This window comes from Poecilia latipinna, unplaced genomic scaffold (genome assembly GCF_001443285.1).
Source record: "Poecilia latipinna isolate Pla-1442-1.1 unplaced genomic scaffold, P_latipinna-1.0 Scaffold2529, whole genome shotgun sequence".
NCBI classification, from domain to species: Eukaryota; Metazoa; Chordata; class Actinopteri; order Cyprinodontiformes; family Poeciliidae; genus Poecilia; species Poecilia latipinna.
The window spans coordinates 71,359-85,045 of record NW_015115145.1 but is presented as its reverse complement, the minus strand read 5'-3'; the positions used below and the strand labels follow the sequence as shown (position 1 = coordinate 85,045).

The following is a 13,687-nucleotide window of genomic DNA, read 5'->3' as shown; positions in this document are numbered from 1 at the left end:
TAAGAGTATCACAAACAGCATTTTTTTAGTTAAATTAAAACATATTTAGGCCAACATGTTCTACTAGTCCTGGATCCTTTTAAGTTTTGAGCTTCAGACAATCTGCAGATTCCACTAAAAACTGTAAAACAGCCCTTTAACGTCTTACTAAGCATTGAGACTTCCCTTCTTTCCCCTTGTTCTCCAGAAACACTGTGGGAACTTTCATTTGTTTGCTGATGACAAACAGATTTGTGTTCCAGTGAAACATCAGCCGAAATCAGAGTGAAGACGTCACAGAATCTTAATGAGCAAAAGACCAACGTTTTCTGTCAAAGTGGGCGGAGCCAAGCTGCACTGAGGGGGTGTGGCCAAATGTGGGAATAAGAGAGACTGTAATCATATATTCTATGCTTCAACCCGACTCCAGTCTGGCTGCCTAGAAGGTCTGGTTCAGTTGGTGAGGTGTGAATTCTACTTGACCTCTGACCTCTGGTCCTCCAAACCTCGGTCTGGGTTCAGTTGAAGTGAACTCTGGTTCGGTTTGAATGTGAATGCCAAGCAGACCAGAGACCGCTCCAAAAGCAGGAAGTAGACTACATGCAGGGCATTCTGGGTAAATGATTTATGAGTTCGCATCCACCTGAATAATGAAGAATATGTAATTGCGACCCTGGACTGGAGCATCAGGAGGAAAACAATCTGAACTCATATTCTGCAGTGACGACAGGAAGATGATCTGATCCACTTCCTGTCAGGTTGGACCTAAAGGAGGAACATTCAGGTGGATCTGATCAGAGTTTGGAACCAGGAGGAGACATGAAGGTTTCTCAAGGCCTTCATCTCCTCCTCCTCTTCCTCAGGAATGTCCTCCTCCTCTTCAGTCAGCAGAGCCGTTGTCTTCATCTCCTGGTTGAGGAGTTAACCAGCCGCCCCCTCCCCTGTGAATGGGGGTCTGAGTGCTCCTCTTTGTGCTCCAGCTGATCACTGAAGTGTGATGTCAGCAGGACTCCGCCCGCTCCGATTGTCCAGGATTCTGGTTTTTATTGGATAAGTGGAGCGGCTTCCTTTGTGCCTTTGAGCCTGAGGTGGCCCGTTGGGCTCTTAATCACCGTCCTGAGTTGCGCTGTGTTCAGGGGGGTTGGGTAAAAGAGCGCCGGCCCATTCAGACCAAGCTGTTGATCTCCAGCTCAGGAAGGTAAACAAACGCCAAATAAAAGGCGGACCTTGGAGCCGAGCCGGCGCCGTGTGGTTCTGGAGTCCAGGGAGGTTCTGACTCCCATCCAGTAACTGACAACTGACTGATCCTAGTTACTGATCACCTTAACTGGTTCTAGATGGGATTCTTTCTGGAGCTGCTAAAGGCTGGTTGGACCACTGCACCAGAACCAGAACCATATGGGTTCTGGCTAGAAAGTTACACAGAGAAAAAGATTGACAATAATTTGTGTTATTTAATCTGACTCAAGAGAAAAAATAGAGATTATATTTTCACTGTGCTAGTTGTTCATTTATAAATGTCATAATTTCAAATAGGGTAGGGAGTAGGAGGTAGGAGGTAAGGATTAGGGGTTAGGGAGTAGGAGGTAGGGAGTAGGAGGTAAGGATTAGGGAGTAGGGTAGGGAGGGTTAGAGGGTATAGGGTTAGTCTCTAGAAAATTAATGGAAGTCAATGTAAAGTCCCCAGAAAACACAAAAACATGACTGTGTGTGCTCACTGTTTTTATGCTGCTGTGATTGTGAGGACCAGCAGACCCAGTTTAAAGGTTCTGGTTCTGACCCAGTCGGCAGGATGTCCCCATGTCCCTCCTGTCCCGGTTTAGTGTCTCTGCAGATGTCTCGTTCTTAATGTGCGTACAGAGCAACAATCAGCCCCATCTGTCCCAGTTTACCCCCCCAGTAAATCTCCCCAGTTTACCCCCCCTGCCCCCGCCCCCGTCAGCGGGTGGGGACTGAAAGCCAATCAAAAAGCTATAGAAGAGTCCTTTGCTGCAGGGACACAATCGGGGCCCGGGGCCCCTTCACCCCCCTGTCACCCTCCCTCAGTGGCTGCTGGGTCCTGACGGCCGGTGAGACGGGGACAGATGGGAGGAATAATCAGCGCCGTGTTTGTCCCAGAGTCCTGTCTGACTGAAGACATCCTGTCCCTGCAGACGTCTCACTCTGAAGACACCATGGGGACATGTCCAGCTGCTCATCACACAGCTGAGCTCACTAGTATTCATCAGAACCCGGTCTGGATTTGACTAGGCCGCCCCAGAACATCAGTCTTCCATCAAACTTTCAGCTGTCGGGGGTATGAATAATTCTGGGCTACCCATGAGCAGCACCACAAGCTTCCCAGTTCAACATGAAGAAGTCAAACTGGTTTCTGTTCCCCGTCCTGCTGGAGTTCCAGCAGATGATCCGATCAGCTGGCTCTGATGGCTGGAAGGAGGGACTGGAGACTGAACCAGAACCAAAGACCCGCGGGTCTGAACAGAACCTTGGTTTGAGCCCGACAACCTGCAGCAGTTTAGAAACTCAGCGCTGAGGAGCTTTAACCCTCCTATCGGACTGGACCGGATCTGGTCCAGACCCGAAGGATCCGGACCGGGTCCATTAGATCCTTTAGATCTAATGGACCCGGTCCCTGCAGGTCGGGCCGGCCTGGAGCACGGAGGAGGATTAGATTAAGGAAAACCTCTGGATGTTTAGGTCAAAGGTCAAATCCAGCCAGAGCTCCAGGTCAGAGTTTAAAGGTTGATTTTAAATCAGATTGATGAAACATGGCGGTTCATGGCGCCGATCGCTCTGTGATGATGCTGAGCCTCTGATTCTCCTCAGATTAGATCAGATTAGATCAGATTACTGACAGCTGGACTCCAGTCATTAAAGCGGCTGAATACTTTTGCACACCACACTTGTCATTTCTGTATTTGTAAAAAAAAGTTTTTAATCACTGTAGTGACTATTTGTCCCAAAACTTAAATTCAAAAAACTCAAAAGTGATCAAAACAAAAAGTGAATCCAACTCAGATAGTCGCCTGATGCTCCGAGGATTCTGGTTTACAAAGGATCAAAAAGTTGGTTGTTTTATTTCGTAGTTCAGGCAAAAAGGTTACAGGCTTCACAGGATTCTGCTCCGATTCCTGAACCGGTTCTCTGACTGACCACCGGCGGCTGATAGGCTGGTAAAAACCTTGTGACCACCCAGGTGCATAATAATCTACCGAAGACCCACCTGTGAAACTCCCACATCCCAACCTGAAGTTAATTAACTAATTAAGTGAATTACTAACCAAGAAACTTATTCTAAATAATGAATTAAACTAAAATTTTAATGATGAATCAACTAGAAAATAAACAAAAATAAGAATGAACTAAACAATTTAATTTGAAAGATTTAACTGAAAATGGAGAAATAGCTCCTACAATCACATAAAGTTAAAATTTTTACATTTTTCAGTCATTTTCCACTTAGTGGTTTCCTCTTTAAACTCCAATAAAATCTGTTTATAATGTTAGTGTCTCAAGGCTCAGCTTTTATTTTGATAGTCCACTTCCCATTATCATCAACTGGATTAGCATATTAGCTAAATATTTAGCTAACTAATTAAAGTTAGTCTGGATCAGAACCACAGAATCCTGAACCTGGCCAGGACCAGAACCATCAGACCTGGAGTTAACCGAGCTGCAGAAGCTTCAGTTTCAGTTCGACGCCTCGGGACGTTTCAGGTTCACTGGACCGAGTCCCACCAACAGAACACTGTGGTGTGTGTGTGTGTGTGTGTGTGTGTGTGTGTGCAGATGCAGTTTCATTCAGACTGGCAGTGAGAATGAACTTAATCCTCTAAGCTCTTGTTGGGTCTCGTCCTCCTGCTTCTCAATGAGGAGAGGAAAAAGCTCAGAGTGATGACCTTTCAGAATAAAACTGTGGGATGAGGCGGTGCGGGATGCTCACTGGAAACTTCAGTGGTGTAGAACTGCAGCTGGAACATTCAGCATCTTGCTTTGACTAGACCACTACTCTGTGGCTGTGTTCCATTTCTCTGGTTGCAGATCGTTTGGCTCGATAAACTGCAGTTTATTAGAAATAGATTTCCCGCGTCATAATTTCACCTGAAATTTGGAACGATCGATGAGGATCAGCAGGAAGTCTGAGGGGAGAACAAGTCGAGTCGAGTCCCACCAACTGATCGCTCTGTGTGTGTGTGTGTGTGTGTGTGTGTGTGTGTGTGTGTGTGTGTGTGTGTGTGTGTGTGTGTGTGTGTTTTGGCCGTCGGCTGTTCCTCTGTTCCCAGCCGGCTGAGGTGTTTCGGGGTCAGGCAGGATCAGGAACTGGTTCCGGTCGGTTCAGTTTTCCTCTTCGCCTCGGCTCCATCTCTCTCTCTCTTGCTCGTTTTTCCGCTCCGGTGAGCCTCAGTGGACGGACTCTGTCCTCCATGTCTCCTCCGGATGGCTCGCTTCTGTCGCTCAGGTTGCTGTTTTTGTTAATCTGAGTGAATCTGTTTGGGGTCAGGTTGATTCTCTACCTGAGGAGCTCTTCGTGTGTTTAAGACACGGGGCTCTGCTGCCCCCTGCTGGTCGGCATCGGAATCACAGAATCTGCTGTAACCTGCACTGAGCTTTATGAATGTAGCCGCTGCTGTGCAGCTCGCATTATGGGATGGCACCGAGTTCAGTAGATTATTTCATCATAGAAATAAATGTCTGAGTTCGTAGTTTTGACGCATTAAAGACCCATCGCTAGTTTTAATCAGAACCTGGAAATGGACCTCTGAACTGGTTCTGCTTCCAGAACTTATACAGTTCTTCTGGAGAAACAATAAAATGTTCTGCAGCAAAATAAAATAAATAAATAAAATAAAAATAAAAGCATAAAATCAAAAACCGGAAGTCAACAACCATATACTACACAAAACAAAATAAAGGCAACAAGCGCCAAAAAGGGGATAAAAATAATAAGGAGCTTAACCCAGGTTATTTACATGTTACATTTATATTTTAATGTATTTTTCCCTGCAGTTTGATTCCGCCGCCAGATGGAGACAAAAGGATTTGATTAAATTTCCTGTGGAAGAAACTCTGACTTCAGATTAAAAACCAGGGGCCTCATGTTTTAAACACTGCGCAGTTTTCACACTAAACCTCGTCAGAAAAGTGCAGCGCAAAAAATAACTCAGCTGAGTAAATCTGTACTCACGCTCACAGCTGCAGACGTTTCCTTTATAAACCCCAATTTGCGGGAAAAAGAGCAGCTGCTGGTCTTGATTTACATTAAGACAAATACATCTTAATGTTAAGTTAGCATAAATACCCGGAAGTCTGCTGCCACCTGAAGCAGTAACCATGGCAACAGTGCTTGTTGCTACCTGTATAGAAGCTCTGTATAAATATTTAGGATAATGTTGATTTGATTTAACCTTACAAAAATAAAATATGATTAAGATTAACAGCGACATGGAATGTGTGTATTTAGGTCAGTGACCCGAAGACGAGACGGACAAAAACAGAATAAATGGATAATTGTTCGCCTCACAAAGAGTAAAGAGAGACAAACAATCAAAAGGTGGGCGGACTAACAAAATAGAAAATCAAAAGGACAGCAGGAAGCAGTGATAAAACTGTAAAAACAGAAATACAAAAATTACTAAATGCATATGAAATTACTTTAATCAAATCAATCTAAAACACATTATAAACACTGCATATAAACCAGTTCTCTAAATTCAAACTGGTGCAGTCCGACCAAATAAAAAACAATATAAGAGACAGAAACATACAATTCAGTCTGATTAAAAGAGACAAATGTATAAAGCCTACCTGCGTCATCAACAGGCCCTGAATAAAAACACCATCAGCAGGTATTTCCTTCTTCTTCTTCTTCTTCTTCTTTTGATTGTTATTGGCGGCTGGCATCCAACTTAAGGTGCATTTAGCGCCACCTACCAGACTGGAGTGAGGCCATCAGAGATCTCAGAGGGAATTTAACACCTTAATGATGTTTACGATGTGCAAATTCACATCTCAACACACTCATTAATACATGTATGAATGCATGAGCATGCACCGGCATACACACACCTACATACATATATTCTAAATGCGATTAATTAACCCAGTGTTATTTAAAAACCTAAGCAAGAGATTTCTAACATAATTTGATTTATTTCCTAAAAGATTAAACATACAGTCCTATATTCGTTCTGCTTAGTAATGATTTTAAAAGCTGATGTTCCTCTGAGTATTTATCACATTCTAACATGGCTCCACTGTTTCCACCTGATTACAATAACTACAAACCACATTCTCATGCTTTCTTATTCTAAACAGAGAACTATTAAGTCCAGAATGCCCAATTCTAAGTCGAGTCATAACCACTTCCACCTTCCACTCAAACAATTACTACCTCCCACAATCTTTTGAATAGCATATAACTGTCTTCCATTATCATCATTATCCCATTGCTCCTGCCAAATCTTCATAATTTCTTTTTGATTTTTGAATAATAGATCAGTACGTATTTATTTACGTATTTATTTAAATTTAGATTCTAGATTAAAAAATGTTCCAGATACTGCTAATTCATTTGAAAATATCTGAAAGGAATCATAATGAGTCAACGCTACAGTTCTATAAATCTGTTAGTTTTGTTCAGTTACTATTTTCATTCTGAAAGTTAATTTGCACCAACTGGATTTACTTCAGACATCATTTAATTGTTGATATTCAAAATAAACGTTTCAGATGGTCAGTACTGCAAAAATCTTGAGTTGACAATTAGTGCCAATATGACGTAATTTCTTCCAAAGTTAATTATAGATTTCTTAATTTGATCAATTTCTTATTCTTGACTAATCTAGTCAAACTATTTTCAGATACCTGCACTGGTCATGTGGTGAAGCAGATTTTATGTCAAAACGGCCTGCCATAGAACCACGTGACTCAGCCCCGCGCCTTAACTCCAGCTCTGACGTCGCTTCTGGAAGCGGGACTTTTCCTGCTCTTATTTTGAAGTGAAGAGCGGAAATTGGGTGTGTTTGGGTCGGAGCGGAGCGGGAGCTGCGGGACACGAGCCGCTGAGAGAGGGGCGCGAGACACAAACACCAACAGGTAAACAACAACAACAGCAGCAGCCAATCAGAGCCGCCGGGTGCGCCCAGGCCCCGCCCACTCAGGTAAGACCTCTGCAGAACCGAACCTGTTGGTTCCGGGTTCTGGTTCCTTCCTTCTGACCTGACCCACTGCTGCCAGTTAGAACCTCAGTCTGGTTCCGCTCAGTAAGTCCCAAATGGTTCTGTTCAGGTTCTGCTGTAGTGAACCAGAACCAACCCAGGTTCTGGTTCCGTTTGACCCACTTAGATAGAACCGGACCAGAACCAGGCCAGCACCTTCCTGGTCCGACTCTTTACTGCTACAGAACCAAACCAGCCCAGTTCTGGTTCCGTTTGACCCACTTAAATCAAACAAAGCCTTTTTCACCAGAACCAGAGAAGTTCTGCAGCGGATTGGAACCAGAACCGGAACAGAACCCGGTCCGATTGGACCGCAGCTGCAGCTTCACTGTGAGGAGCCAGAACCTCAGACAATTGGATCAGAACCGGTTTCAGCCCAGTTCCATCTGACCCAGTTCTTCTTGCAGGATGGACAGAGGAAGTCCCGCCTCCGACTCACTTCCTGTTCCCACTGACCCGGTCCGGATGGATCCAGACTCTCAGAACCAGGAGGCGGTTCTGAGAGTCTGCCTATCCAGGTCACCAGAACCAACAGAACCTCCTTCAAGCCCACAATCAACCGGACCAGAACCTCCTGGTTCTGAGCAGACGGAACCAGGAGGTTCTGGTCCGGTTGATTGTGGGCCAGAACCAGCGCCAGAAACAAGTTTCCGCCCAGTTCTCCAGAACCCAGAAGGCTCTACAGATCAAGCTGAGGAGGAACCCGGTTCTGATCCATCTGAGGTTCTGACTGCCGGACCAGAGGAACCTAGAGTCCCCGACGCTGCAGGTGAGCCCAGGCTGTGCGGCTTCCTGCAGAAGCAGGCGGGGCCCCTGAGGGCCTGGAAGCGGCGTTGGTTCAGCTACGAACAGAACCAGAACCAGCTTTTCTACTTCCGCTCACCGCAGGACGTGGCGCCGCTGGGCCAGATCCGACTCAGCGGCGCCACCTTCACCTGTCCGCTGAACGCCGAGAGCGGCACCTTCCACATCCAGACGCCCGAACGCACCTTCATCCTCAAGGTAGGAACTCCAGGTCGGGCCGGGTCGGTCCGGTCTGGTTATATTTGGGTAGATCTGAGTATGGAAAGCCAGCAAGGCCAATAATTTTTAAACTTTATTCTCTTCTGGAGTTCTACTGGTTCTACTGGACCAGTCAGTGAAGGTTCTGGCATCTTTCTGGAAAGAAAGACAGGAAAGGTTTCCATAACAGTACCAGACCGGGTACTGGTCCAGAAATCCAACTCCAGTCCATTTTCCTAGAGAGTCCGGTTCAGTTGGTGAGGTGTGAATGGTAATCGACCTCTGACCTCCAAACCTCAGTCTGGGTTCAGTTTGAATGTGAACGCCCAGCAGACTGGAGACTGCTCCAAAAGCAGGAAGTGGGCTACAGTGCAGGGCATTCTGGGTAAATACAACCAAAGCTAACGTGTTAGCAGAGAGAGAAACCATGGCAGCTGGAATTTTGGCCCTGTTAACATTCCGTATCTGATCCTGGTTAGCAGAAACCTCTGAGCCATGTCTCCTGACTGGATCAGAACCCGACCTGACCCGTCCCCCTCCTGTGTTTCAGGCGGTGAGTCAGGAGCTGATGCTCTACTGGCTGCAGCAGCTGCAGGTGAAGCGGTGGCAGCACCGTGACACATCTACTGGACCGGACCGGACCAACACCAACAACCTGACAGGTGAGATCCACCAGAACAAGTCGCTCTGGGTTTGATCCCAGGTTCTGGTTCTGGTTCTCTAATGTTCTCTGAAGAACCTCTGAGATCAGAAGCAGAACATCTGGACTCCTGTCCTATGGATTTTATTTAGCACATAGGAAACAAAAACACGCCGCACTTTCCAGATTTTTCTGTTAGAAAGAACCAATCATTTTCTTTCCCGGTCCAGTTGGAACGGGTCACAACGGGTCGGAACCTGGGGAAGTTCAGAGGGTGTGAATACTTTCTCGAGGTGCTGTTTGTGGTTCTACTGGTTAAACTGGTGTTAATGATGTTTGAACTGGTTCAGATAACGGTTCTGCTTTGGGTCGCCTGGTTCTGGTTCTGTTCATGTTGTTCTTTAGCTGACTGGTTCAGCGGTTCCGGTCCCGGATGAACTGGCCCCAGAGGAATTACCCAGTTCTGTTGGTAACTTGTATGTGGTTCTGCTGGAGCATTTACTGGTTGAACTGGTTCAGATGATCCGACATCCTGCCCCCCCTCCCCCACCTGTTGGGAAAGCCTTCCTGCAGGAGGGAGCAGCGCCGTCTGACTCACTTCCCTGAATCGGAGCGGGCCTCACTGAGTCAGAACTGCCCCGCTCCTCATCAGGGAGTCGCTGTGCTCTGGGCCGTTTCCATGGAAACAGCTGTCAACAGGAAGTCCGGTTCTTCTGATCCAGGGTCCAAACAGTTCTGACCTACTTCCGGCACATTGCGCTTCAAAACTCGGATTACATCATCCTGAGGACAGGAAGTGACATCACACCTGCTGCTGCAGGCGACAGAATGGCAGGAAGACAGGACGGTTCTGGTTCTGGTTCTGTATATCAGCAGGTTCAGGTATTCACTTCATGTCCCGACTCGTTCAGAGCTGCAGCGCCGCCGCCCCCTGCAGGCCGGACAGCGCCACTGCAACGCTTCCAGTCCACAGGGGAAACAAGCCACAGGTGACCCGGTTCTGAAACATGACTGATCAGAATCTGGACCAGAGCCGTCTCTGGTCGGGTTTTGGGCCTGGATGGACGTGTAGAACTGGGCTTTATGGACCCGGTTCCTCTCTGAACATTCCTGCTCAGAACTTTTCACCCCACAGATTGATCACCTTCACAGGTCAAATGATCAGCATGGCGCTGCGCTGCCCCCTGCAGCTCATTACAGGAAGTGACGTTTACTCCACGCCTCCTGCTGAGGTTCTGTTTCCTGTCTAAGCAGACGACTTCCTGCCGAGGCAGCATGGTCCTGTGGGCCTGGTGGGGGAGGCGGCGGCCATCGCTCCGGCCCAGCGCTCGATGCTCGCCAGTGTCTCCATCAAACACCCGCTCATCCAGTTCCAGTGAGTGGATCCGGAAGGTTCTGACCCGGTTGTTGTCTTGTTGCTCAGCTGACCCCGTCTGATTCTGGTTCTGAACAGGAACTCGGTCCACAGTCTGAGGAAGAGAACATCTCAGGACTCCAGTCAGAGCTCAGTGTTCTACGTCAATGATCTGCCTTGGACCGGAACCGGGCCGGAGGACGGCGGCGCCCCCGCAGGTAGCGCAGGGTACTGCAGGTACCGAGTTCCTTCTGGGTTCTGGACGGTTCTGGGTTTGACCCAACCCAGTTAGAGGGCAAACAGAACCTTCGGGAACCCAGAGCCGGTGCAGGACCGGCTTCTTTCTGAAAGCTCATCCTGATGACATCACGTCCTGTCTCCTCAGATGCCCCTGCGGCCGACCCCGCAGGTCAGAGGTCGGCGTCTCCGTCCCGCAGCTGGAGGTCCAAGTCCCGGGTCTCGTCCTCCGTGTTGGACCCCTGTGGGGACGCGGCGTCCTCAGAGCGGACGTCCCGCCTGCAGCAGGAGAAGCAGATGCTGATGAAGGAGGTCGAGGCTCAGAAGGTGAGGCGGTTCGGCCGGACCCGCCGCTCCTCCAGAACCAGAACCGACGCTGTGTGTTCCTCAGGAGCTGGTCTGGATCCTCCATAAGGCGCTGGAGGCGTCGCAGCTGGAGAAGCGCAGCTGCAGTGAGTTCCTGGCGGCGCAGGACGAGCGGCGGCGCCTGGAGCTGCTGCGGCACGGCGAGCGGCTGGCGGCGGACCTGAGGGCCCGGCTGGACGGCGCCAAGATGGAGGCCGAGGTGCTGAGGCGGCGCCTGGACGACAGAGACGCTCAGCTGGCTGAGCTGCAGGAAGAGGTCAGGCTGCTGGAGGAGAAGAACGCAGCCAAGCAGCAGGTGAGGACAGGCGACCTCCAGATGACCTCTAGATGACCTTTGGGTGACCTCTGAGGTTCTGGTCATCTGATCCTGTTTCCAGCTGCACTGATTGTACTTCCTGTTTCCTGTCAGGTGATCATGAAGCTGACTGATCAGGTGACCTCCTGCCTGTCGGACCCTCGGCACCCGGACTCCTCTGGACCCGCCCAGAACCAGAACCCTCAGAACCACAAGCAGCTCCAGCAGCAGATGGACAATCTCAAGGTGGAGTTCAGCTGCCTCACCTGATCCGGTTCCGGTTCTGATCCGTGTGTAGAGTTCCGTAGGATGAGGTCTGGTTGGTTCTGACCCGGTTCCGGTTCTGTTCTTCAGGACGACTTGGCGGCGTATCAAACCCAGAACCGGTTCCTGAACTCAGAGATCTACCAGCTGACCAAACTCTGGAGGAAAAGCTCCGAGCAGGAGAGGAGCCTGATGGTGAAGGTGGGAACGCTGGGAACGCTGGGAACGCTGGTGCAGGTCTGGTTCCTTACTGGACCTGGCCCAGTCCTGGTTCTGATTCTCATGTTCCTGCTCTCTGATTGGCTGGACAGTGTGCGTACCTGGAGGCCACCAACTGCCAGATGGAGAGCCGCTACCTGGGCGTCCTGCGGAGTCTGCAGGAGGCCAAAGCTCTGGCTCCGGAGCAGCAGGAGGCCGTGCAGCGGCTGATCCAGGACGCCCTGGGCGGAGAGGCGAAGGGCGTGGTGAAGCTGAGCGCGGACAGGTAGGAACACCTGGACACCAGCTTCCTGCTCTCGTTCCCTGACAGGAAACGGGTAAATGCGCCCTGTGCTCCGTCTGCAGGGATCATGACGAGTACGGCTTTAAGATCGTCCCCGACTACGAGGTGGAGGACATGAAGCTGCTGGCCAAGATCCAGGCACTGGAGATCCGTGGCCACAGCCTGCTGCAGCAGGTCAGACTGCTGCCCTGAGCCCCGACTGACAGGCCACTGCTTGAATGCCTGCAGACACAATTCAGGGTTTACTGTGTCACTGTTCATGACATCATAGAATATTAGAAGCTTTGCTGAAACCTGATTGGCTGACAGAGCAAACATGAACTGTTACTGTATAAGTGTTTCTTGATGCTCTAACCCACCGGGCCGGTTCTGGTTCTGGTTGTGTCTGTCCCGGCAGGACAGCATGGAGCGCCCCCTGCTGGCCCGCTGGGCGCAATACCTGGCCGGCCGCTCAGAGGACGACCTGTGTCCGTCTCCAGAGCTCAAGGCTCTGCTACGCTCCGGCATCCCTCAGCAGTACCGACGGAGAGTGTGGCGCTGGCTGGTCCGGACCAGAACCAGAACTGTCTGGGAGCGCCACCCCCAGCGGTACCAGCAGGTAGGCCGACGCACTGGGCCGCCGCGGTCCGGGCGAACCGTGACTGACCCTCATTGCGCTTGCAGCTGTGCGAGAAGAGCCAGACGTCGCCGCACCCGGCCTGCAGGCAGATCCAGCTGGACCTGCACAGAACCCTGACCACCAATCAGAACTTCTCCTCACCCTCAAGCCCCGCCCTCCAGCAGCTGCGCCGCGTCCTGCTGGCGTTCTCCTGGCAGAACCCGGCGGTCGGCTACTGCCAGGGGCTTAACAGGTAGGAGGGGCGACACCGGGTCAGGTGACCCCCGTGGTGACCCCATGGTGACTTTGCGGTGCCCCTCAGGCTGGCGGCCATCGCCCTGCTGGTGCTGCAGAGCGAGGAAGACGCCTTCTGGTGCCTGGTGGCGCTGGTGGACGCCATCATGCCTCAGGACTACTACACCAAGAACCTGCTGGCCTCTCAGGTGAGTCTGCAGCTGGGCGCTGTCCTGCCCGGTGACGGAGTCGCCCGCTGACGATGTGTTCGTGTTCAGGCTGACCAGCGGGTCCTGAAGGACTTCATGGCAGAGAAACTCCCCCGGCTGGCGGCGCACCTGGAGAGTCACAGGGTCGACGTGTCGCTGGTCACCTTCAACTGGTTCCTGGTCGTCTTTGTGGAGAGTCTGCCCAGCGACATCCTGCTGCCGCTGTGGGACGCATTCCTGTACGAGGGCTCCAAGGTACCCTCAATGCACAACAACACCAAACTGACTTTGAACGCACCACAAGAGAAACTGCCCCTGCTGCCCCTGTAACCAGTTGCCTCGCCTCCGGCTGCAGGTGATCTTCAGGTACGCTCTGGCTCTGTTCAAGTACAAAGAAGACGACTTGCTGAAGATCCACGACAGCGTGGAGATCTACCAGTACCTGCGCTTCTTCACCAAGACCGTCACCGACAGCAGGTACGCCTTCCGTCTGTGTGTGGGAACACTCAGGGTTCCAGCAGACACTCGGCGTAGCTCCACTGGCTGTAAATGGGGTCTCTCCTCAACAGGAAGTTGGCGGCCATCGCTTTCTGCGACATGAACCCGTTCCCGCGGCGCCTGCTGAGGAACCGCCGCGTACTGCACCTGGAGCGCCTGCAGGGGGAGCTGCAGGAGCTGGAGGAGCAGCAGAAGGAGTTTGTGACGGAGAGCGCCCAGCGGAAAGACAAGGAGCTGGACCCGGCCAGTGAAGATGATGAGGAGCTTTAATGAGCAGCAGGGCCGAGCGCAA

At 50.5% G+C, this 13,687-nt stretch overlaps 1 protein-coding gene across 5 annotated transcripts in view; it reads left to right on the top strand.

Moving 5' to 3' along the window:
• Positions 1 to 6,539: 6,539 nt before the first annotated feature.
• tbc1d2 (TBC1 domain family, member 2) overlaps positions 6,540 to 13,687 on the top strand; it is a 12,955-nt gene continuing 5,807 nt past the window's right edge. The window contains exons 1-17 of one of the 5 annotated variants that reach the window (XM_015020070.1): positions 6,540 to 7,139; positions 7,604 to 8,198; positions 8,749 to 8,860; positions 10,090 to 10,213; positions 10,292 to 10,410; positions 10,578 to 10,756; positions 10,821 to 11,090; positions 11,205 to 11,336; positions 11,445 to 11,555; positions 11,666 to 11,838; positions 11,919 to 12,030; positions 12,254 to 12,454; positions 12,520 to 12,707; positions 12,777 to 12,897; positions 12,967 to 13,152; positions 13,253 to 13,374; positions 13,467 to 13,661. In XM_015020070.1, coding sequence (XP_014875556.1) covers positions 7,605 to 8,198; positions 8,749 to 8,860; positions 10,090 to 10,213; positions 10,292 to 10,410; positions 10,578 to 10,756; positions 10,821 to 11,090; positions 11,205 to 11,336; positions 11,445 to 11,555; positions 11,666 to 11,838; positions 11,919 to 12,030; positions 12,254 to 12,454; positions 12,520 to 12,707; positions 12,777 to 12,897; positions 12,967 to 13,152; positions 13,253 to 13,374; positions 13,467 to 13,661 — 2,939 coding nt within the window. In that variant the 5' untranslated portion in view covers positions 6,540 to 7,139; position 7,604. Of the gene's footprint in view, positions 7,140 to 7,603; positions 8,199 to 8,748; positions 8,861 to 10,089; positions 10,214 to 10,291; positions 10,430 to 10,577; positions 10,757 to 10,820; positions 11,091 to 11,204; positions 11,337 to 11,444; positions 11,556 to 11,665; positions 11,839 to 11,918; positions 12,031 to 12,253; positions 12,455 to 12,519; positions 12,708 to 12,776; positions 12,898 to 12,966; positions 13,153 to 13,252; positions 13,375 to 13,466; positions 13,682 to 13,687 lie in introns of those variants that run through there. The other 4 variants (XM_015020071.1, XM_015020068.1, XM_015020072.1 and 1 more) reach the window with 4 other exon arrangements.